At 34.7% G+C, this 23,678-nt stretch overlaps 1 protein-coding gene and 1 non-coding gene across 7 annotated transcripts; one reads left to right on the top strand and one right to left on the bottom strand.

The window, feature by feature from the left end:
* The first annotated feature begins 1,103 nt into the window (after positions 1–1,103).
* Positions 1,104–21,063, top strand: LOC122041793 (ATP-dependent DNA helicase Q-like SIM). Of its 6 annotated transcripts, XM_042601596.1 has the most exons (16): positions 1,104–1,153; positions 3,317–4,054; positions 4,199–4,418; positions 4,505–4,615; positions 4,816–4,984; positions 8,163–8,496; positions 9,236–9,426; positions 10,415–10,471; positions 10,613–10,693; positions 12,737–12,800; positions 14,488–14,587; positions 14,673–14,756; positions 15,824–15,911; positions 19,022–19,117; positions 20,020–20,112; positions 20,318–21,063. In XM_042601596.1, exons 2-16 carry the CDS (start codon positions 3,403–3,405, stop codon positions 20,621–20,623), a joined length of 2,646 nt encoding a protein of 881 aa, XP_042457530.1. In that variant the 5' UTR covers positions 1,104–1,153; positions 3,317–3,402; the 3' UTR covers positions 20,624–21,063. The 6 variants fall into 6 exon arrangements, 5 of the variants coding, with proteins under 5 accessions (XP_042457530.1, XP_042457531.1, XP_042457532.1 ...); XR_006129079.1 differs by lacking the exon at positions 15,824–15,911 and having other exon boundaries at positions 20,318–20,360; XM_042601597.1 differs by lacking the exon at positions 10,613–10,693.
* Positions 21,064–22,289: 1,226 nt separating this feature from the next.
* On the bottom strand, positions 22,290–22,406 carry LOC122044548. The gene has a single exon (XR_006129586.1). It is a non-coding gene; the product is annotated as a U5 spliceosomal RNA (small nuclear RNA).
* Between the last annotated feature and the right edge of the window lie 1,272 nt (positions 22,407–23,678).

Genomic DNA, 23,678 nt, shown 5'->3' with positions numbered 1-23,678 from the left:
TAAACAGATTAATATAATTGATACTTGCATAAGTGATTGCGCTAATAGGTTTTGAGGTCAATTATCATTAGGTGCAAAATGTCTCGTTGAATGTTTGACCTTTTACATACAAAGGAATGTTGTGTTAGGTAAAATATCTTATGAGATTTACCTGTTTGTATTTAGTCAGGGTTAACAATACTAAGCTACTTGGAATGATTTATCTGTTTTATCTAATCAGGAATCCAATGATATTAGATCGTCTACCATGAATGTTATAGTTTTTTCTCTAATAGTTTAAAATTTGATATGACAAAAGGTAATTTATTCGGCCCAGCGTCTCCACCAACCTATCCCTAGGCCAACTCGAAGAAGGTAAATCACAAATGAGTACTAGCCATTAGTATAGATTGTCAAGATATGAGGGAAGATATGTTTAGACATACTAAGTTTCAACTCGAATATCTCATATGGTAATCTTATGTCTCAACTACTGCATCGTTCGAGGGGACAAATAATTTTTTATGACCCTTGATTGATGGCGAGAGATTCGACATTTCTCTCAAATAACTGAGATTTGATTCCACACAAAGCGCATTTGTTAATAAGATCCGGATAATTAATTTTTTTTTTAAAGATTTATGGCCCCTCGGGCACCTTACTAGAATATGCATTTTTTAAATAAAACTAATGATTTTAACAGTTTTATTTTAGGTAGAAAAGGGATTGTGTATTGGTAGATACAATTATAATAATCGCTGAATAAGACTTTATATTTTGCCAAAATTAAAATATTTTAATCAGCATTATTATCTCATGCTAATTTGATTTATTCTTTTCTTTGAAGCATAGTAAATAGTAAAATATTAGATGATTAAGTCTATCTTCCATTTTCAAAAATGATCCAAACATATATTATTAAAAAAATTATTTTCATAAAATGAATATTTTGCATATATCAATATTAGAAGTAAAAAATGAAAGTTTCTTTTATAAAAAAATCTATAAATTTAAAATATATACAAAGGTAGGCTTCCAGCCCAATGATCAGCCCAGTGGAGGTCGTTGAAATCGGCGGCCCAACTTCGATTATAAATAAGGCTCAGCCTTCCCTCCAGGCTCCAGCTCCGAAACAGACCCTCTCCGCCCGCTCCTTCTCCTGCGTCGTCGATCGGTAAACACTCTCTCCTAGGTTACCATTTGCGCATTGTTGTCGAATTGGATATCTCATCTTTCTCATTCGTGTCTCTTTCCTAGCGAATGGTTGCAGTTTGATGTTTCTTGACCTAGTTTCCTTCGGGTTGCCAATCTCTAGTGTACCGATAAATGGGGTTTTACTGATTTTTTGTTATTCATTTGTCATCGTTTTTTTTTTTAAATTTGATCTGCTCCGTTCATAAGTTTCAATTGATCGACCATCAGGAGACTGGAATCTCTGTATTGGCTCACTCATTGTCGGTTACAATATGTGATATGCTCACCCAGGTGCCCCTCCATGGCCCGCCCCAAGGCCTACGGAAGGGATGTAAATCATGGTACTGAGCGGTCTCTTAGGTGGGAGGCACAAATCTACCACTCGAGTACCAACTCAGCTATGCCAGTGGGGGCATTGGCTCACTCATTGTTGCCAATTCATAATGAGGTCCAGATGGATAGTGCCTTATTATATGGTAAAGTCGCAAGGGGTGACAGTGACGCAATAAAGGGAAGGCACACCAAGGTCAACTCACCTTGATGACTTTATTTAGGGGCACTCTTGTTACCTTAATGTTGGCAGAGGAACTGGGACCAGGAAGTTCCATGCTCTTTAAATTTCAAGATGACGCCAACTAACACTTATCTTTGTCAATGCTTCAATATATTTTCTCTTGTCCAACTTTGGCACAGGCTGAATATTGTTCCTAAGATTTTTTGTTTAAGATTACCCTGAAGGTGACCGTTAGTGTTTGAGCATGCCCATTAACTTTTATTCATTTAACACAAATGCTAAAAAATACCAAATAAAAACATAGAAGGCTTAAAATTATTAGTACTGCAATATCGAATGTAAAAAAAATTAATTGTGGATGAAAATATTTACTATGCGCCCAACCTCAAGCCAAAAAATATAGCAAAACCCAAGTAACATATGCCATAGTGTTTTAAAAACTTGTTCTGGCTTTGTTTTATTCCAATTCTTAAAGGCCTCAAACTTTGCTTAGGGCTTATCGTTCCTTCTCCTGTCAGTTTATAAGCCCTCTTAGATTGACAATAATCTTGAGCTTGCTCATTGAGCCATTCAATGATCTAATCTGATCCCAACCTCTTGAGTCAGCCTTTATAGAATAAATTGAGGAGGTCTCACTTCCTCATGAAACTAAACAATGCCTCTACAATCCGTTATCTTGACTCTGTGTATGAGGGGCTTATGCTCCATGAAGTTCAAGGAAACCTCAACTCTTTTAAGGTATTTTTTTAATTAGCAAAATTTTTTGACCTTTTTCTTATCCAAGTGGTCAATATCTTGTTTTTTCATGACTCCACAAACCTGGTTCAGTGTACCAAAACTGACCTTTGTATATTGACTCTACTGGAAAAGTTCACATCATCACCACTTTTCATGGGAAGTTCTGTTAAGAAGGTTTTTAGGACCAAACTGGCTACAAATTGGGTTTAGATTATTTATTTCATAATGCTCAGAAACTTATAATAACCTCTCTCCAGAGTTGCAATGCCTCACTGAGTTGATGAGTAGTTAAAAAATTGGACTTGTTAGTCTTATGCTGGTTCCGGGGCTGATTCGTAGAGTTGTTAAGGCATTATAAGCTTTTAGTTGTTCAACTGTGGTCAGGGAGGCCTCATTTTGAAGACCCAATATTAATATCCTTTTGGAGTGGATATAAATTCCTTATGGAATCTATGATTAGATTCTACAAAAATCCAAGAATGAAACTACAGGTAATTTAATGCTTGCTTTTCAGCTAGTTTTTATCTTATAATTTTTATGCACTCAGAAGACACTTGGTTGTTTATCATAAATGGTAATCTATAAGTTTTAATTGGTGTGAATTTGTTATCTCACCTCTTGACATGCAACCTTGAACTTTTTATCTCGGGACAGTCTAGTGGCTAGCGCATGAGGTGCTGCCACCATGAGGTATGAGATTCGAATCTCGGCATAGCCGAGGTAAATGCCTCCCTCATGCGCCAGTCACTATTCCAAAGGCTAGTAGTCACCCATGATTTACCTCTTCCGTGTTGGCCTTGGGACGGGTTGGCGGGGGCGTTGGGGGTGAGCGTAGTCGCCTTTTACCACCTTGAATCTTTTCTTACCCTGTATTTGTTCCTTGCACTGCAGTTTTCAACTTTAGCAGTCTTCGTAAGTGATTGACTTCAATATTGCTCAGAAGTCAGAACATTGTATCAAAGTTACTAAATTATGATATGGATGGAGGTGAAGTTTCTGCTGATTATATTATAGCCAAATTAATTGACATGGGCTTTGAGTTTTCTAAAGCTAGTGAAGCTGTAGAACTTGTTGGTCCATCACTTGATCGTGCTGTGGAGTTTATCTTGAGTGGTTCCTCTAAGAGCGATAATAAAGGGAATTTGCAGGCTCTTAGCAGTTCAAGAAGTCAAATCTTTGACCAAGGCTATGCGCCCTCTTACACTTCAAATAGAAGGAAACAATCGAGCATAAAAGATCATCTTCACCCATTGCATAGGATAAAAGGAAATGTTTCTTCTAACTCTTCCTTTTCTAGCACTTATGGAAGAAGCAGTTTAAAGTGCAAGGAATTAGATCAACAGGATATTTCCAATATTGATACCACTTTGAAAGTGGATTTTCCTTCAGAATACAGTCAACAGGTAACTGAAAATGGTGTCAATTCTACAGCGTTAGTTTCACAAGAAAAATGTAACTCTCAGTCTCATAGTTTGCACAATCAAGAAGTCAAATTAGAGTGGGAACAAAAAGTTGGTGATATTTTGCACAAGCATTTTGGCTTTTCATCCTTAAAGGGTTTTCAAAAGAAAGCTTTGGATGCATGGTTAGCTAACAGAGACTGCCTTGTTCTTGCTGCTACTGGATCAGGTATTTTGCTTTATCTGCTTTTACTGTTTGACTGACACATTGTTATCTTTAACAAATCATAGAGCTTGGATTTATATTTTGAATTATTATTTTGTTAAATTAGTTTGAAAGTATCTTTCAGCAAATTGGTTACTGGCATTGCAGGCAAATCTCTCTGTTTTCAAATTCCAGCAATTATGACAAGCAAGGTTGTGATTGTTATTTCACCACTGATAAGTTTGATGCATGATCAATGCTTGAAACTGGCGAAATATGGTGTATCTGCATGCTTCCTTGGGTCTGGACAATCTGACAACAGTGTTGAGCACAAAGCCATGTGTGGTGCATACAAGATTGTTTATGTTTGCCCTGAGACAATATTAAGGTGCATTTTCCTCATTTTTCACAGTAATTTTGTGAGGTTGTAAAATTCCAGTCCAGATTAATATTTCACAAGCAGTGTTTTTGTAGGCTTGTAGAGCCACTTAAGGGTCTTGCAGTAAATCCTGGGATCGCACTGTTTGCTATTGATGAGGCTCATTGTGTTTCTAAGTGGGGTCATGATTTTCGACCTGATTACAGGTTGGTTCTAAAGGACTGTTAACCTCCACTGTGTTTGCTTTGTTAGCTTTTGGAATATCTAGGGTGTAAATTGAAATATCATTGGTTTAGTATTGACTGATAGAAAACTGTTGTTGCATGTTTTTTCCTGCTTATTTAGATGGAAGAACTGATGAGCACATGCATCTTATGTAGTTTTTTTTTTTTTCTAATTCTGATAGGCGATTAAGTGTGCTGAGAGAGAACTTCACACAGTTCAATATTCCCTTGATGGCATTGACTGCTACTGCAACAAATCCTGTCCAGGAAGACATTTTGAAGTCATTGCACATGTCAAAAGAAACAGAGATTATACTGACTTCTTTTTTCAGACCAAATCTTCGATTTTCAGTATGTGGAAATCATAAGTTGTCTTCAAGAATGGAAAAAATGCTTCTTATCTTGCAATTCATGCTAAGTTGGTTGATTGTGTTGATTTCTAACATCATCTTTGAGTTAAATCTTGCTGATTCATTGGTAAAACTGCTAAATCTTACTTCTTCGGCTGAACCTATAGTGTTTAGCATTATAAATCTCTGATCTATTTCTGCTGTTTGACTTCTTAAAATGAGATGGTTGGAATCCAGTTTATACTGAGAATTCATAATGTTGACATAGTTGTCTTGATGGGGCTAAAATGTGGCCCACATTGAGGTTGATTATGACAAACTAGGGGAAACACGAATGGAATACTATGCCAATCCAACAACTTCTTAAAAATTTAACTTTATGAATGCAAGGTATCTTCTCTAGTGAAAGAAGGCTGGTTAGGGAGTAGATAAGAGGAGCAACCTTAAAATCATGTCAAATGTTCAGACTATTTGGAGTTCATTGCATGATTACAAAAATCATTCTACTGATAGTAACCTTTTTCTGTAGATAGTAACCTTTTCTGTGTTTTCTAACCTAGCAATTGACTTTGTTTGGTTAATGAATAATATAGGAGATGATTATAATCATTGGGTATCCATCCCTCCTCCATTAGTCAAGCCACCAGGCACCAGATATCCACTATGTATGAATCAGGCACTCTAGATTATTTTCAAGCTCAACCATTCAAAGATATGATGAACTAAAAGAATTGGTTATCATAGAAAACTATCTTGGTATGGTTATCTTTTTATTTGTTCCTTCTAAACTTTCTTTGTGGCAGCTACAATTTTGTCCCATATTATGAATTTTGAATTAATAAAGAAACTTCATAAGCTTAGATAAGAGAGCTATTATTAATTTGTGTTTCAAACATTTTTACTACTATTGGCCCTCACATGTTGTTGGTTAGGAATGATTCTGGGCTATGAGTTGGAATTTGGGTCTTGATGAGGATGTCAAGACTTAAAGTGATGGAGATTTTGACTGTTCAAGTTTAGTCTTAAATTGTGAGCTATGGGTCAATGGGAAGCTCTATAAACAGATAAGAGAGCTACTTTTAACTTGAGATTATGAATTTTCAGCCAATGGTTGAACTTGACAAGTTAATGGCTAAGTTCTTTATCTAAGCAAGTCATGATAATGGCTATTTGAGTGAGCATAATAAAAGTATGGTGAGGTGTTGGAAAGGGCTACCTGTGTGATAGTATAGTCATCATTGATCCTCACTACTGCCAATTAGGGATGATTTTGGACTAATTGGTACTTGAGTCTTGACTATGACATCAAGAACTAAAGTGGAGAGACACCCTAGAGAAGATTTATATGTTTAGGTAAGAGAGACATTATTAAGTTGAGCTTTTGGGTTGGTGGTTGAGCCTGAAAAATTAATTGGTAAACTTTCTCATGCGATAATTGATATAAAGAACCAGTCTGATGAGGGTGAGGAGTGATGCTTGGAGTGATAATTAATGTGACTCTTAGTAAACTTCGAAGATACAAGAGTACAAACATATCAAAACACACATCAAAGTGGAAAAATGAGCGGACCATAAGTTCAAGTTGCCTTGAATGGACTCTCAACAATGTGATATCTTTTGATGGAATTGATTGATTTTTCCATAACAACTTTGTAGTTTAGTGTGTTCATGATGAAGCAATTTTGTGATGGGTGGCCATTTGGGAAGCTCCTCACTTTTGAATTGACTCATTCTATTTTATTTGTTCCCCTGTAAAATGTGCCTAGGGGGCTTCATATGTTGCTAAAGCTAGCTCCTTTTAAAATTATGCTTCAGCCAACTATTTGTATTTGTAATAAAATTACTAAGCTCCTAGAAATGATGACAAGAAGGCTTTCTTGAGTTCTCAAATTCCCCTCTATTCCTTTGTCTAACAATTATTCACATGTGCACTGATTAATGCTGGATATGGTTAGTAATCAGTCACATTATGTATTTTGAAGTTTTAACCCAGCCTTTAACTATGTATTCTAGTTGAATATTGAAATATAGTTTAAAACACTGTGGATCTAACCTTTTATTTCTAATCAGTGTCAACCAACACCATGTGCCATCATCTAGTTCTGGCTGAATATCAAGCCCCAAAATGAAATTCTTAGGAAATGGAGTAGATTAGAAATAGAATATAAAGATGCATTCCTTAGTTTGATGCATGGAATATCAATTTCATCATACCAAAATAAGCCAGCCTTGGATCCATACAAGGAATAACTAAAAAGATTGTAGGAATAAATTTTTTGGCGGAATAGCTATTTCAAGTTCATTTTGTAAGCAAAGGTAGAGAATAACTGTTCCACTAGCATTCATCTAGAAGGGAACATACACAGACACACAAGTTTCACTGTAATCAGTTAATCAAGGTCTTGGATGTGTATTGAAATTTATCTTTTTAAAGGAAATATGTATGAGTGACATCTATGCTCATGTTTCAAGTGTGTGTGGTTGCAACTATATTGTTGATTCTTTTGAGGAAAATGGAAGGTATAAAGCCTATTGAATCAATGAAAATACTATGTATAAAGTTTATAGGGGGAATGGGAAAGGCAGTGAGCATTTATATAGTGACAAGCTAGCATATCATTAGCAAACTTTTCGGTTACACCAGATGTAAATCATTTGAAACAGCTCCTGAAGAACCTTGAGTAAACTGCTATATTGAAGACTAAATATACGTGTATATTCTGTTGTTTCCAAAAATCATCCATTATGTGGCTATGCAACTCCACTCCGTGGGTACCAATGCTAAACAAATCTAGTAACTAGTTGAGGCTCAAGTAAGCTACTATATATGGAGACTAAATGTATGTGTATATTCTGTTGTTTCCAAAAATCATTCATTATGTGGTTATGCAACTCCACTCTGTGGGCTCCAGTGCTAGACAAATCTAGTAACTGGTTGGAGCTCAAGTAAGCTGCTATATTGAAGACTAAATGTACATGTATAGTCTATTGTTTCCAAAAATCATCCAATGCTAGACAAATCTAGTAACTGGTTGAGGATCTTGCCATGAAGCGACTGAATGAGTCTTAAATACTTGTTATGCAACCTCTATATTCTCAGATCTTTGCGCGCGCGTGCGTGTTTATTTTCTTTCCTACAATTGGCACTTTTTTGCTTAATTTTTCCCCCTTTTCTATAGGTTAAACACAGTAGAACATCTTCAGTGTGTTCATACTGTAAAGACTTTAAGGAGCTGATACAAGCTTACACAGCTACAAGGATGGCAAACAGAAGAAAACAGAAAGCTAGTGCCATTGATAATGATAACTCTGACACCAATTCTTCAGATTATGTTAAATCTGCTGGAGAAGAAACTTCACTATCTAATAGTGAGGATGATGAGGGTGGCAGCACATATAAAAATTGGGAAGTCAATGGGTCTAATGATTATGCATCTCTTGAAAAGATTCAACTGACTGTTGAGTATCTAGAAGATGAGCTGGACATTCCTTCGTTTTCAGATGATTTTGATGGTACTCATTTTCTTTTTGAAATTATAGAATCACTTTATGGAATTTTTTATTACAAAAAAATTACTGAAACAAATCATGTGTGCTATGTTTTTAGTTTTTTGTACTTAGTAGAATAGAACAATAGAGTGTATCAGTCATTCTTATTCAGTATTTCTGTACATTCAGATAAATTATATACTTCAAAATTCAGATGTCTAATCCCATTTGAAAAAGAAAACCCCAGATTTCCATACAGTGAGATGTTGATGTCAGTCCACACTGGTGTGCTGTGGTGATAGCTTGTAGTGTGTTTCAATATTCTCCAAGCATAGGGTTTGATAAAAAAATGATTAATATAAAATTTGTGTTACTACTTTTGTTTAGTCATCCAAAAAGATCTAGTCAAGTTAAATTCCATTTATACACGCTTTGATAAAATACTGATACTTATTTATTGTATAAATAATCATCCATGAATCTGAGCTCATTTAAGATAATCAAATAATTTTTGCCAAAAAGTGTTTGACAGCCTTAGAGGGCTCCAAGTTTGGAAAAAAGAATATAACTGTTGCTTCAAAATAACCATCTCACATGTTTCTTGCATTTTGTTTTGTCAGCAAAATGGTTGCATTCTGCACTACAGTCATGGAATTTCACTTGGTTTAACAATTAGTATTATCTTTACTTGTCATTTAAGTTTCACATGCCTCTTGTTCTTCAATTTTAATGCCATTTGTTTCAAATTGATTTTATTTTTCAGTTTCTTGCGGTGAGTTTCCTTCTATTGAATCCGAGAATTTGAAGACTTTTGACACATCCAAATCATTTGATATGCAAGTGTCTTTGGAAGAAGGTCCAACAATTATCTATGTTCCTACTCGAAAAGAAACTTTAAGGATAGCAGATTATCTTTGTAAGTTTAATGTCAAGGCTGCAGCGTATCATGCAAAGGTAATTGTAGACTGAAGTCATCGACAAAAAAGATCTTTGTCATGCCTCATGTTTGCCCACTATTCACTTTTATGCCTTGATTGAATGTGAATATGTTTTCATCTTTCCAATGACAAATATTCCTTCAATTAAACCAGTTTTCCAGTCTAGTAACTAATCAAGTACTTTTTTCAAATTGCTTCTTTCTTTTGGTTTCTGTTCAATTTGGATTTCAGAAAGGACTCAGATGAATTTGCATCAATAACAAACTTATTTCGGAAACAAACAAATTTGACCTACCAAATGTCTTCTATGCTTTACCCTCTTCCTGGGCTAAAGGAGACACTGCATCCCTTTGTTTCAATAGTTCATTTTATTTCCTCAGTATTGCTTGGTAGTTGTTCCAATGCCTTCTTTCTTTGCTACATTCATAAGAGAGAAATTCATTGTATAAAATGTTTTTTATTCTGAAAGTGGAGAACACATTGCCTATCAAGGCAGGTACTGTCAAATGAACGTGTTGCTTCTTGGTAGAGTTTGAAAATATGAAGCAAAGGCATTTTTGGAGTTGGTGAGTAGAGAAAATCAAAGTCAAAGGTGAATTGATCTTTGCGTCACATTCACTAGTCATTGTCATGTTTTAGAAAGGTCAGGTCCAACTCAAACTTCTGAATCACGAAGTGCACATTTAACCTATGGGCCTTTGGCAACACAGAACACAAGTTTCATTAAAGGTATTTTGGTCTTTATGTCATCCCAAGTTAAACTTGCTATTTTATTGTTTTATCAAGGCAATGAATGCCAACACAGCTTTATCTATAACACCATCCTTAATTTTTAAACTATTTCTCAAATGGTTTTCTTTTTCTAAACTTTTTTACTTTTGGTGACATCACAGATAAATATACTTCTTGAATCTCTGGGAATGTGCAATATGACTAGCATATTTCAGTTGTTATTTTCTTACTCAAATATTTTCCTGTTTTGTCTAAGTTGAAATATTCTGCAGCTACCAAAAAGCCATCTGAGACATGTCCATCATGAATTTCATCAAGGCTCTATACAGGTATTTTCTGTATTATACTAGTTTGTAGTGCCAAATGAGTAAGGGAATGACTGGCTTTTACGTAGCATCATTTTTGTGAACATAAATATCTAGCCTGTGGTTAATCTTTATTCTTCCCTCTTCAATATTCTCACGGATTAGGTTGTTGTAGCAACAATTGCTTTTGGAATGGGAATTGATAAGTCCAATGTTCGAAGAATCATCCATTATGGATGGCCACAGGTATAATAGGTCACGACAAATGATATTGTTGTTTAGATTCTAATGCTTTTCTTGCTAAGGACATGCTGACTTTTTTTTTGACCCGTTCGACAAATTGGGGCTGTTTCAGTGCATTTCTAATTCTGCCAAAGCTATTAATGATTTTCATGTAAGAATTAGTTTAATACTTAAGTTCATGGTGACCTACAACTATATTATTTCATGTCTATATGAGCTAGGGAGGGAGATGGGGGGAAAAAGAATATGAGGGAGATATAGAAAGAAGTCTCATTCTATGCCAGAATTTAAGTTGACTTAAATGGGTATGATTTCAGTACTATACTGGGGTTTAGTGATTTTGACATACATCGAAGTGTTATGGGATAAAATCAAATGAGTTTTGCCTCTTTAATATGTTTCCACTTGTTTATTTACTTTTTGAAATAAGACAATTGAACTAAATTCATTTTTGTACTACACACTATCAACCTTAGACGTTTTGGCAAACTACAATAATTAGATTGTCAATTGAATTAAAATCTTATTGTATGATACTATCTGAAGATGAATTCAAGAGATTTACTTATTTATTATAACTTGTTTACTTCTGAACAAAATAAGGCCTTAACAACTAGATGGTCTATTGAATTGCAATTTAAAATAAAATAATCTAAAAATTAACAAATTTTTTGACTAACAAATGTTTCTCATTATTAGCTAAATTCATATCACTGTACTTCAGGCGTGTGCCCTGAGTATTGACATAGTATGGTCCTCATACAAGTGACATGTGCAGCACAAGAGATATTACCGGTGCTGTTAGTACTGAATTTTAGAAATTTACCAGAATGGTAAAATTTCAGCTGTGCTAGGCAACATGATACCAAATTCCAAACCATGGATTTAAAGTCTTCACCCTTTTTATCTTTTAGGAATGTGTTTCGTAATGAAATGTTACAAAGTTTTTTTTAGTGGATGGTCAATAAGTGATAAATGATCTACTAAGATTTTCTTTTTAAGCGCTCAAAGTCCTAGAACTTATATTGCTGTCTTACCTCATCATGGGTTAAATGTTCTTGGTTCTCTTTAGAATGATAGCCTAAATGCATAGCTTTCTTGAACTTGTCTTTTTCTGGGCGTTTGTAGAAGCATTTCATCTCAGCATGGATCACCTTTTCTTGAATTGACAATTTTCCCCCCTATTTCATGTTTTTTTTTTTCTGTTTTAATTGAAGGGAATTATGTGTTATGAAGTCTTGGTTTTTGTGTGTCTATACAGATGCATTGCTTCCATCAAACATATTTCATTTGTTTGTGTATATATATAGTAGTTATTTTTCATATACTTAGTATTTTATGTTCTCATGTATTTCACTCCTATCACATTTCTTGTTAAATTGATTATTATTGTCCAGATTTGCCTAGGACTGTAAATGAACCAAACGTTCATGAACAAACTTGGTGTTCGACTTGGTAAGAGCTTGTTTATGTTCGTTCAATATACACAAGATTAATTAAACAAACAAGCAAGCTTGAACACGTGTTCAGCTCGTTTACGTTCATGAACAGCGTTCGTGAACAATGTTCGTGTTCACGATCCATATTCATTAATAAAACTCTTTTCAATATGCTAAATAAATAATAAAATAAAATAAAATAAATAAATAAGTTTAAATTATCAAGCTCAATAATCAATCGAATAACTAAAAGTTTCAAACAATCAAACAAGCTTGAATTGAGAGCTCGATAACATCTAAATAAACCAAGTTCAAGCCAAGCTTGAATTGAGAGCTCGATAACATCTAAACGAACCAAGCTCAAGCTCATAAAAAATAAACCAAGTCAAGCTTGAACAATCATTTCAAAAGCTTGGTTCATTTTAAGTCGGCTCGGCTCGGTTATCTTATCAAATAACTTGAACACCCCAAAGCTCGGTTCGGCTCGGCTCGTTTACAGTCCTAGATTTGCCTGCCATGACTTTAATAGTTTATTGAACTTTTGAAGATTGTGATGTATGATCTATCATGGGTTTACGTATCTTCTGAACAAGTTCTTTTCCTGCAGAGTTTGGAAGCATATTATCAAGAAGCTGGTCGAGCTGGGAGAGATGGAAAACTCTCAGATTGCAGTGAGTTGAAATTTTTTCTCCTGAAATATGTCCATTCTGAACTTTGTAACATTTTCCTGTTATTTAGGAAGTACTCGTTTGATTAAGATTGCTCTAGATAATTAGATCAACTTCCAGAAACTAGATTAGGTGAGACCTTGCAATACAGCAGGTTATAACCTTGATGTGATGCATAGGTCCGCTTGTATTATCAGCATGATAGGTAATTGAAAAAAAAAAAGGTAGGTTGGGACATGCACTGTGTCTTTCAATGCAGAGGTGATCTAACTTTTCCCTCAACATATTCTTACCCATATGGATTACCACAGAAAAGCATGTTGCACACAGAAAAATTGTTTGATTAAGTTAACTGCTTTCATCATTCTGATAATCCATAATGGTCCTGTACTGTGATCTTCAGATGTTTGTCTTTAGATAAAATGCTTCTTTTTGCCCCTACCGTTATGACTTGTGCAGCAAAGCACTGAGAGGAAGGAGCAAATTGAGATCTGTCTCCTCTTTAGTAGGTGAGGTGAACACAGTTGGCAACCATGACAGAAGATCTCAGACGAATTATCATCATTAAACATGAAGGGTGGGGAAGTGCATAATGACAGGAAAAAGTAATGCACTTGGTTATGTGAGACAGAAGAAGATAAGTGATTTTCCTTCAATAAAGAAATGACTTACAACATATCTTACAAGAGCAACCTCAACCTAGAACTTAAGAGGAATATTCATATGGACCAATATTTTTCAACCTAGATAAAGTGTTGATTTCTGCACTATGAAAACTGTTAGTTTCATTGTACCACTACTGGACATGTAGAAGTAAAATTGAATGCTGACACAAATGTTATGAGCAGTATCACTTCTTAATGTTCATATAGGATCCTGACATCAGGTCTATTCGCAAAGCTATTTAAAGTTGTCAAACAACTCTGTATCTTTCATTAACCCTTGCCATCCTAGAGGATTCTCAACAATATTCATATCAATCTAAGACCACAAACATTATAATTAAGTGAAGCAAATGGTTTATTTGACAGGTTAGGATGCACTAACTGATTGTCACTTTTGAATCTATGTTGTGCATTAGTAACATGCCTGTTTGTGAGTCCAAAATAAAAACAGAATTGGGCAGAACATCAAACAGTTGATCTTAGTCATTTTATTGATGGAAATAAGGATGAGTGGAAATAAGGATGAGTGGAATTTAGCCTAGAGAAGAGATGATGAGATAGTCTACCATTCCCTGTGGCTCCAGCTGATGAGACTGACCCATTGACTAAAGACATTTGGTAAGTGATTAGACTCTTAACAGTTTAAACTTAGTGTGGGTAACATATTATTTGATGTTCCAGTTGCTCGTGCAGAGATTGCATGAGACATGATACCATAGTTCAAGAGTAACTAATACAATGAGACATGAAACTAAGCAAAGTAAGAAATATAATGAGATGAGTAGATGCACTGATAGTTCAAGAGCATTCCTGTTTATTTTTACTCGATCCATGAAAATGTTATGAGAATATTTTTCTGATTGGGAAGTTGCAAGAGCTCTTTAACACAAATTTCATGAAGCTGGGAAATCATTCATATCTGTTCTTATTGATTTAAGATATGCAACTTTTCATAACCATCAAATGACTATTCTCTGTACGATGATATTTTCTATTCATCAACTTTTTCTTTTTTCCCCATGCAGCTTTATATTCAAATCTATCGCGAATACCAACGCTTCTTCCTAGTCAAAGAAACGATGAACAGACAAAACAAGCATATAAGCTGTTATCTGATTGTTTCCGGTATTGACATATTGTACTCTCTCTGTTCTTTTATACAATTTGCTAATCTCTTCTACACTGTATAATATCCATGTAAACTTCATAGGTATGCTATGAACACTACTACTTGCCGAGCCAAAGCATTAGTGGGATACTTTGGGGAGGAGCTTGACTGTGATGGATGCCACTTGTATGCTTCTGTGTTTCTTTCACTTCAGAAAATTATATTGCATGCTTTTATCTGTAGTACAACTCATTATAAGTCAAGAGCTTATATGATTTCATTAGATAAATTCAGCAATAAATATTAAGTAATATCAAATGATATTTCGTACACAATATCAGACAGATTATGTTTTTTTGGTATCTAACATATATTCCGTTGTTTAATATTGGCCAAGAGTAGTAGAACCAGTTTGTGGGACAGCTAGAGTAGTGTCTCTGCTTCTTTGTCCCACATGGCAAATGTAGGATGATTCCATGGGCTTATGTTCATTGGAGGTATCTCGACATTGGTTTAACTTTTGGGTTGGATGAATTGTGCTCATTTCCATCAGATTTGTACCAATGGACTGGTAGGAGTGTTAGCAGTGCCCAAGAAAAGTAGAAATACTCTGTGGTCTTTGCTGAGAGCAATTCTCTGTTCCTTAATTCCTCATAACTAAGTGCAAGATGTCACTGCTTATGTTAAGTCAAGGTATCTCACCATTGGGTTTGCCCTATGTTAAGCGTGCTATATGCCTACATCCCACTTGAACATGATGTTATATGTTGCATCAACATTTACTCGAGTTTTACAATTATCCAGCCTGTGGACCTTTTCTTACCTAAGTTTGCTATGCAGATTATTAATTGTTTCTAATTTATAGCAGGCTCTTCTTGATTAATTTATAATATGTTTGTTAAGATCGATGCCACAGATAACTTTTGATTCTACTGGAAATTTCATTTTTCCAATATGCTCAAACAATCATGAAAAGAGTTGGCTATGAAGCATCCCCTTACTCCACACATTGTCTTACTATATTCAGGCACAATCATGGTTTTAGTTGTTTTTAAGCATAGAAAAGAAGAATCCAGTCAAGAATGAACTATCTTTGGTGTATTTTACTCCTGATTCTTAAAATAATGAAGTCTGGTGAACAAAAGAAATATGAGACATGCTTTGTCCTATATTTCTTTTTAATATCTTATTCTGTCTCGTACTGACCGGTAACAACCTCCTTATGCGTTCCTTCTTAAATTCCTAACATGAAGATGTGACATCTGTGTTGCTGGACCTCCCGAGATACAAAATATGAAGGCTGAAGCAGATGTTTTCTTAGGGGTGCTAAAAGCTGAACATGTGAGGACTTTTCTTATACTTCTATTTAAAATTTTGAAGTGAGAATAGATATCCCTTCCAATGGATTTTCCTTGAATGACCATCATTATTCCTTTTAAATTATTGGTTCTTGTTGTGGCAGTTAAGTTCATGTATCTACTTAATCTCCAAACTTATCTCTATTCTTCATGATTACTTTTGTGTGTATACATCCGTAGTTGTCCAACATGATTTTCCTCTCCCTCTATTTATTTTAGAGTAGCAAGAGCGTATGACTGTTCTGAAGGGTTCAATTTTTATTAGACTACATGAAAATCCATTTCCTTTTTTTTGATTTTTGTGCCAGATGAATTGGAGGGCTTAAGTCTTGATTTGTTTTGGTTGCAACTTGCAAGGAGCTAATCAATGCTAATTCATATTGTGTGGTGGTATGAGTTAGAGTGGAGGGCAGACATCTATATTGTTAATAAAGAGTAGTTTCATTAAATGTACAAAGATCACAAATTAATAAATACTGTATGTATTCTTGTTATTTGTTGTCTGTTTCAAGTTTTCCTTCAAGGCCTGCTGACATTCTAACACTAAAGTCTGTAGAGATTATAACTGATTTTATCTCATTTGATACTAATTTTTTTTGTTATCAGTTCTAGACCATAGCTCGGCAAGTTTACTAAGAAACGAACAAAACTTGCAGCCCTATGTTTCGATACTGAGGTGGCTACTATGAATCTATTATTATTAGTTTTTCATTAACAGCTATAACCTACATAAGTTTTATATTTAGCTATTTTGCAACCTATGTGATAGGATCAGTGGTGTAACTGGAGGGGAAATAACTGAATCTGAAATTCAGAACAACTCAAGTACAAGGATTAAATATGCAGTGGAAATGTAAATCAAAATACAATAATGCTGATAAATTATTTAATGTGGCTTGAATCGCTGGTTTTACTTCATGACCTATTGCCTTTTTTGGTGAGTCACCCCTCGAAAATCTCACTAATACTCCATTAATACTATTCTACATTTTTTTTACAAGATAGAAAGCAAGTAAAGCATAAAAGAAGAGGTTTGTAAGAAAATTGAAACCTTACAACAACTTGAAGATAGAAGCATTAAACTCTTGGGGTTCAACAATAATAGTAAAAACTAAAAAAAATTAGAGTGTGGAATTTGACATTAGAATTGTTGTGGAGATTGTCCCTTGCCCCTTTATTTAGAAAGTGCTCAAATTGAGCTTGAATAAGCTTCACACAACCGTTCTATTTAATTCCAGCCAACTCAAATCTTCGCTAGATGATTAAAACGTTGATTATGAAAATCTTATCTACTAGCAGCTATTTTTCAATTGACTCAACACTTGTCGTGCTAACACAAATCCATTTTAGTCGAATCAAAACCTGTCTTTCAAGTCAATTGGATAAGATTTCCCAAGCTGGTTTGCCAATGACTCAAATATAAGTCAAATATAAGCTGGTTCACATTTCAATCAACTCAAATATAAGCCAGTCAACTCAATCTCTTTTAGACCACTCAAATGACTGTTGTTGCAACTTTATCCTCCAATGAATACTTTCTTGAGTCAACTCAATTCAAACAGAGAGCGACCTGGTTCCAGTAATCAACTATTCAATTTCTCAAACCACTTAAATTGATTGAATTCACATTCGATCAACTTAAGCTAAACTAGAACTTTTTTATTCACAAGCAAAATGTCTTCAGTTGATTACCAAGTGGACTTGATTATGATTGAATCTACTCATCAATCTCAACTTTACTCAAGATTGATCTCATTTGTCGATTACGACCCATAACACTTATTCCTTGTCAAATATATGCCTAGGTAAAACCCCTAAGACCAAGATTACAAGTTCCTCATATCTCAAGACTCACATCTACAAAGAGACCATGCCTCTAGGTCTTCCTTTGCCAAGAGGCTTGCCTTTGGATCTTCCTCTGCCAAGAGGTCTCGTCTCTGGGTCTTCTTTATCTACAAAGAGACCAAGCCTTCAGATCTCCCCCTGCCATGAGGTTCCCCTCCGAATCTTCCTCATCGACACTTGCTAATCTTGACCTTTTGAGCATTCTACCAGCACTTCCATTTGCCATTGATTTCTTATGCTTTTTTATTTGTTAACATCCGATGAACTTCATCTGGCAAGTATCTAGTCAACCTTAATTCACTTGGACTTTTGCAACCTCAATGCCCATTGAATGGTCATTGTACCTGTAGTTGCCTAATCAAGTTCTTGCACTTGCATACTTGACAAACAAATCAGAAATACAAGATAAGCCTTAAATCTTTGCTAGCCACATCAAAACTAGTCAGACTTGTCCACTTGAGACATTATAGCACTAACATGTGTATTGCTAATATTGGACACAAGCTTATTCAAGAATGTTACAACCTATAATATCGTTTTGTATTAGCTATTTGCTAATCTTATTATTTAGACTTTTTTACACACTTCTAAAGTATCTCCTGAAAATGCTACCTCTATTTATCTTTGTTACTCAATTCTGTGGATAATCCTTTTGTATTCATGTTGACATGACACATATGAGTATAGGTATGAAAAACAAGTGCAAAGTGTGAACTTGTCTGCAAAAACAAGAGGAGACTAAGGAACCTTGCCTGCAAGGGTTGTCGAACTTGCCAACTTCATAAGCAGTGCACATCACATGGGGGGAAAGAGGATTTTGATTGCTCTACGCATGAGGACGGATGGGTGCTCGATGATGCCATGTGCAGAGAGGTTGGAAATTTTAGAGTTTGATGGCATTGCAAGGGGAGGTGAAGACCCATGCTTGTGTCAATGGGAAAGGAGGAAGACAACCACAAGAGAAGGTGGGGCATGGCTTGCGAAGAAGGGGGTGGTCAAGGTTATATGGGGAAGGAATTAAGTTATAATATTTATTATTTAATACTCAGTTATACTAAATCAAGGTTTGAATCTCATTTGGAGTTGGGATTGGTTCTTGGTTGAAACAAGATATGGAGTAAAATTACCATGCAGAGCTCTACTACAGCTTGTTAAGCATCGTATTGTTTATGCTTGAATGCTTATTTTGATGTTCATTATTTTGAAAAGTTTATATAATTTCCTAAGACATTGTTGTGTTTGATTCAGGCATATGCTCATAATGCATATACAGATGATGCTGCTAATAAGATGGTTGCTGGGAGGCCAAACTTCCGGATGGTAGTAAGCCGAATAAGAGAACAGGTTTATCTTTTATTATTTGGATATAGTATTTGTTCATGGTTTAAATGTCCATTCATCTCTCACTGTATTTGCAAGGTAGCAGATATAATACACGCTTGGTTTCCATGGGATTCTGCTGACTCCAGTCCGTTTCTTATATTTTTGATGGCTTGACATCTAATTAGTAACACGCTTTCCAAGGCTCCATTTATGATTATTTCAAATTCTAATCAAAAATATATATGGCTTCCTAATTTGGTTTACTCTCTTCCCTTAATTAATGGTTTAATTGGTTGTCCTCCTTTAATACATTTCTACCCTTTAATTTCATTTTGATTATAATTTTTTTTGGAAGTCTGAGCAGAAGCAAAGTGCTGCTTCTCTTCGTTTTTTTTTATAACTTTACGGGGTCCATTATTGCGTGTCCTGTTTTCCTGGGGCACTTCTGGCATGCAATCTATAGTTCTGTCTCACCCTAATATTCCTTCTGCATATTCTTACTTTGTGACATCCGTCTTATCATGTTAAGAATTGTTTGATTCTTTTTTTTTTCCGCTATGCTATTTTGTTGGAGAGGATATGGCTATAACCTCCAAATGCTGTGCTCTCCACAAAAATCTTCACATATCTTAGAAGTGAACTCCTTCCATGCTCGGATCTTAAGACTTTTGAGGGAAAAACTACTTTGATTCTTTTAAAAAACATTAAAAACACATCTGCACAACCAACATCTGATTTGGGCAGATATTATTCAGATTTTGAGACTGTACAGTGGTGGTAGTCTAGTAGTCTTGATTCAATCTTTTTTGAAAGCATTGAAGCAGTAAATTTTTTTCTGCACATTGTTGAAATATTCTTTTATTTTTAGATAAAATCTCATGTCTCTGTCCCTAAGGCGTTTTTGTTTTTGGAACAATATACAGTTTCGCAAGTTTGCTACAAGTGACCCGGTTTGGTGGCGTGGCCTTGCACGAATTCTGGAGGAAAAGGGGTACATTACAGAAGGAGATGTTTTGGTATGTAATGAGGGTTTTGACAGGCGTTTGAACATGAAGCAAATCACTTAACATAATTTATAGACGATTGTCATCAGATACTTGGGTTTTGTGCAGAATTTCATATATATATATATATATATATATATATATATTATAAAAATGATTTTAGATTAATTGCTGCATGGTCCAAGCTTTTGTTGATTGATTTTTCCCTGCTTATCAGGTTCGTGTGTCAATCAAATATCCAGAGCTAACAGAACAAGGCTTGAGATTTCTCCGCTCTGAATCTGAAAAGGAGTTTTTAGCATATCCAGAAGCAGATATGCTACTCTCATCAAAAGCGGACAAGCCGTATTCTTCTTTCTCCGAGTGGGGGCGGGGTTGGGCAGATCCAGAGATACGCCGCCAACGTCTCGAAGGTAAAAAATATCGGAAAAGGAAAAGAAGACCCGCTCGTAGAAAGAATCCAGAACCAAACACAGTAAGAGGAAGGTTATCTGCAAAGCTATCAAAGAAAAGAATAAATTAATTTGACTGGAGAACCAAAAGGGTGAATTCATGATAAGTCAATAGATGGTTATTTGATAAGTGAAGCTGCACTATTTCCTTGAGAACAGGTGGTTTGAGAAAGGTTTTCTAGTCTTTCCGAGGAGCAACCAGAACGAAAAAGGCGAGCTCATAGTCTCTAGAATGCAGATGGTCTGGAGTAGGACAATTCCTGCAGCTCCATGACACAGCTTGATGACTGATTTGCATTTCCTGCTTGTTTGAGCCTTGATTGGTCGGTGTTTTTATTCCTTCACCCCACATGCTCATTTAGTTTTTTGACGTACAAACTTTTGCTTCATTTGGCTGCTCATGAAACCTCTTCCTGTTATATTACACAATTGAACCCTCAAATTCTCAATGGTAAGCTAACTTAATGAGCACATTTCTTTTACTTCTTTAGCAATCAGTGTTGGAGACGCAAGTGTATCTTGGTACTTGGATTCCCTCGATGTTTCTTCTGTGTATGTACATTTCTTTGATTTTTCTTTTGAATTCTCTTCTTAATAGATTTTCCCCGATCCACCTTGATCAGTGACCAAGTTCCATTCATCAACGTCAATATTCAAAGTTACATGTTTCCCCAGCATAGTTTCTCCATTTCTAATCTTCAAATTTTTTAAAAATATTTATCCTCATTATATTCATCATATGTAAATTTTTCTTTCCTTTAACTTCCTAATGTGCATCCTAATTTATCTAATTATCTTTAATTTTTCTTAAATACCAGTTAATTAAGGATGATTTTTTTTTTTTCCCAGCATAGTTTCTCCATGTCTAATCTTCAAATTTAAATTAATAGAAGTTAATTTATGACGAGCTGTTTGTCGTTCAGGAAAAAAAGCTCACTTGTTTAATTTTTACACTATAATATAATATTATTATCTGTAAATTGACTTAAAATCTCTAATAAACTCAAATACCTCTTTATGGTCTCTTGGTAAGAAAAAATTTACTATCATCCACTAGGTGTTTGGTTCCCAGAAGGGAATAGAATAGAAATGGAGAGTTTTCATACTCCACATTTTACTAAGTAATAGCTTATTCTTATATTTGGATGATTGAATATGTAGGATCCACCACCAATCCTTCAAACTAAACTTGCTTTCAATCCCACTCTCATTTCCACTTTCATTCCCCCCAAGTACCTTTCATTATATGTAAATTTTTCTCTCAATCAACTTAAAAACAAAATTATTCTCATTCATTATATGTAAATTTTTCTTTCCTTTAACCTTCCTAATGCATCCTAATTTATCTATCTTTATTTTTTTAAGTAAAAAAATTTAAAATGAAATATAGTTTTTCTTAACTACAGTAAATTAAGGATGGTTCATGCAAAAAAAGAACCATCCTTAATTTCATGTGATTTTCACGAACTTTTTAAGAGGCTAATCTTTTCATTTATTTGGTTGAGAGACTAATCTTTTCATTAATTTGGTTCTATAAATAATTCAAAACTCAGGAGAACTAATTAAACTCAAATATTTAATATAAAATAAAAAATAAATTATTTTATTACCGTAAAATATTGATTATTATAAAGCAATCAATTATTAGAGGACATGACATTTCATAATATTCATTAATTGACAAAATAATAATATTGTTAATTTTAATAATTTTTTTAAAATTTGTAGTTTAGTTAGGTTCTTTTTTCAAAGAAACCTCTTCAAAAATTGGCATATGCTACTTATAACGACGAACATACGATATTCTTTAGTAAAAGGCGAAAGAATAACTCGCTATGTGTTCACCACGCAGCTGCATGAATTTTACAAGATGAACCACGAACCAATTTATAGTCATTCTCGCAAGACGCAAAGCAACAGCTTCCGATGTGGGACTATAAACTAGCCAAACTCTCAATTCCCAGAAGTCTCTTCTCCTTGCCTAAGACACAAACCAAAAAACCCATCAACCTCTATCGCGAAACCCTAGTTCACAAACCCCGCAACGGCAGTCCCCTTCCTTACCTTGGGGCTGGAGAAGCAACTCTTGTGTAGAGCATACAACAGACGTTGAAAGGACCGGGTTTAGTGGATCATGGCCGATCAAGAGCGTACCAAGGAAGCAACGGTATATCATTTCCTTGATACAACTGAAGATTACTTTCCTGATCTCGGTTTCATTCATTAGATTGAACCACTGATAGTTGTGTGATTGTAAAGTTTACAATTGGCTTCTTTCGTTATATTGTTCCGATGCACAATGGTTAACTATCTTATATGTGAATAATGTTAATTCTGTCTTTGAAAAAAAAAATCATGTTGATTAATTTCTAAATGAGTTTTTTTTTCGAGTTTAGAGACAGGTTTTGGTTAGATAAAAAAAAGTGGCTCTTGAAGAAAGTTCTTTCCCTTTTTAAGTTATCTGATATACTTGCATTGTTTTGTTATTTCTGTTAAAGAAAGTTATTACAAGATAGACATCCTTGTTAGGAATTTTTATGGCATGATCTATCTTTGCTTCTATCAAATTTTCGCCTAATGATTTTTATGGCATAATTTTATAATTTACCACAATAGGTTTCATTTTTAAAATTGAGTATGTCATTAAAATTAACCAAATTGCCATCAATGATGAAAAGATCAAATTATCAAGGCCAAAAAATTATATTATTATTTAGTGGAGCCCTTCTATATTCTCTAAAATTAACTGCCACTAAACATATGTAGTCCAATTTTTTTTTAAAAAAAAATCTATCAAAATTTGGACGATGACCGAAATAAAAATATAAATACAAAATTTTAAAATTATTTGGTATAGCTCAATTTTCAATGGGCAATGAATCCCTTTCCAATTCACTTGTAAAATTTTAATATGTTTTCTAGTCGATAAAAAAAATGGAGAATTTATATCTGATGCGGCGATAGAAGGAGGTTTACCTGATATGAGATCAACTATCAAGATAGAGGTCAAAGTCAAGGTGGTCAACGCCTGGATGTCAAAAGGCCCAACGGAGGATCATTGTAATGGTCGGTCGGATGGTTAGGCCCCGACTGTAGGAGATGGGTCCGAGCCATCCCCCATTCCGG

This window comes from Zingiber officinale, chromosome 2A (assembly GCF_018446385.1).
Source record: "Zingiber officinale cultivar Zhangliang chromosome 2A, Zo_v1.1, whole genome shotgun sequence".
NCBI classification, from domain to species: domain Eukaryota; kingdom Viridiplantae; phylum Streptophyta; class Magnoliopsida; order Zingiberales; family Zingiberaceae; genus Zingiber; species Zingiber officinale.
Note: the sequence above shows the minus strand (reverse complement) of the source record. Positions and strands in the feature narration are given on the sequence as shown.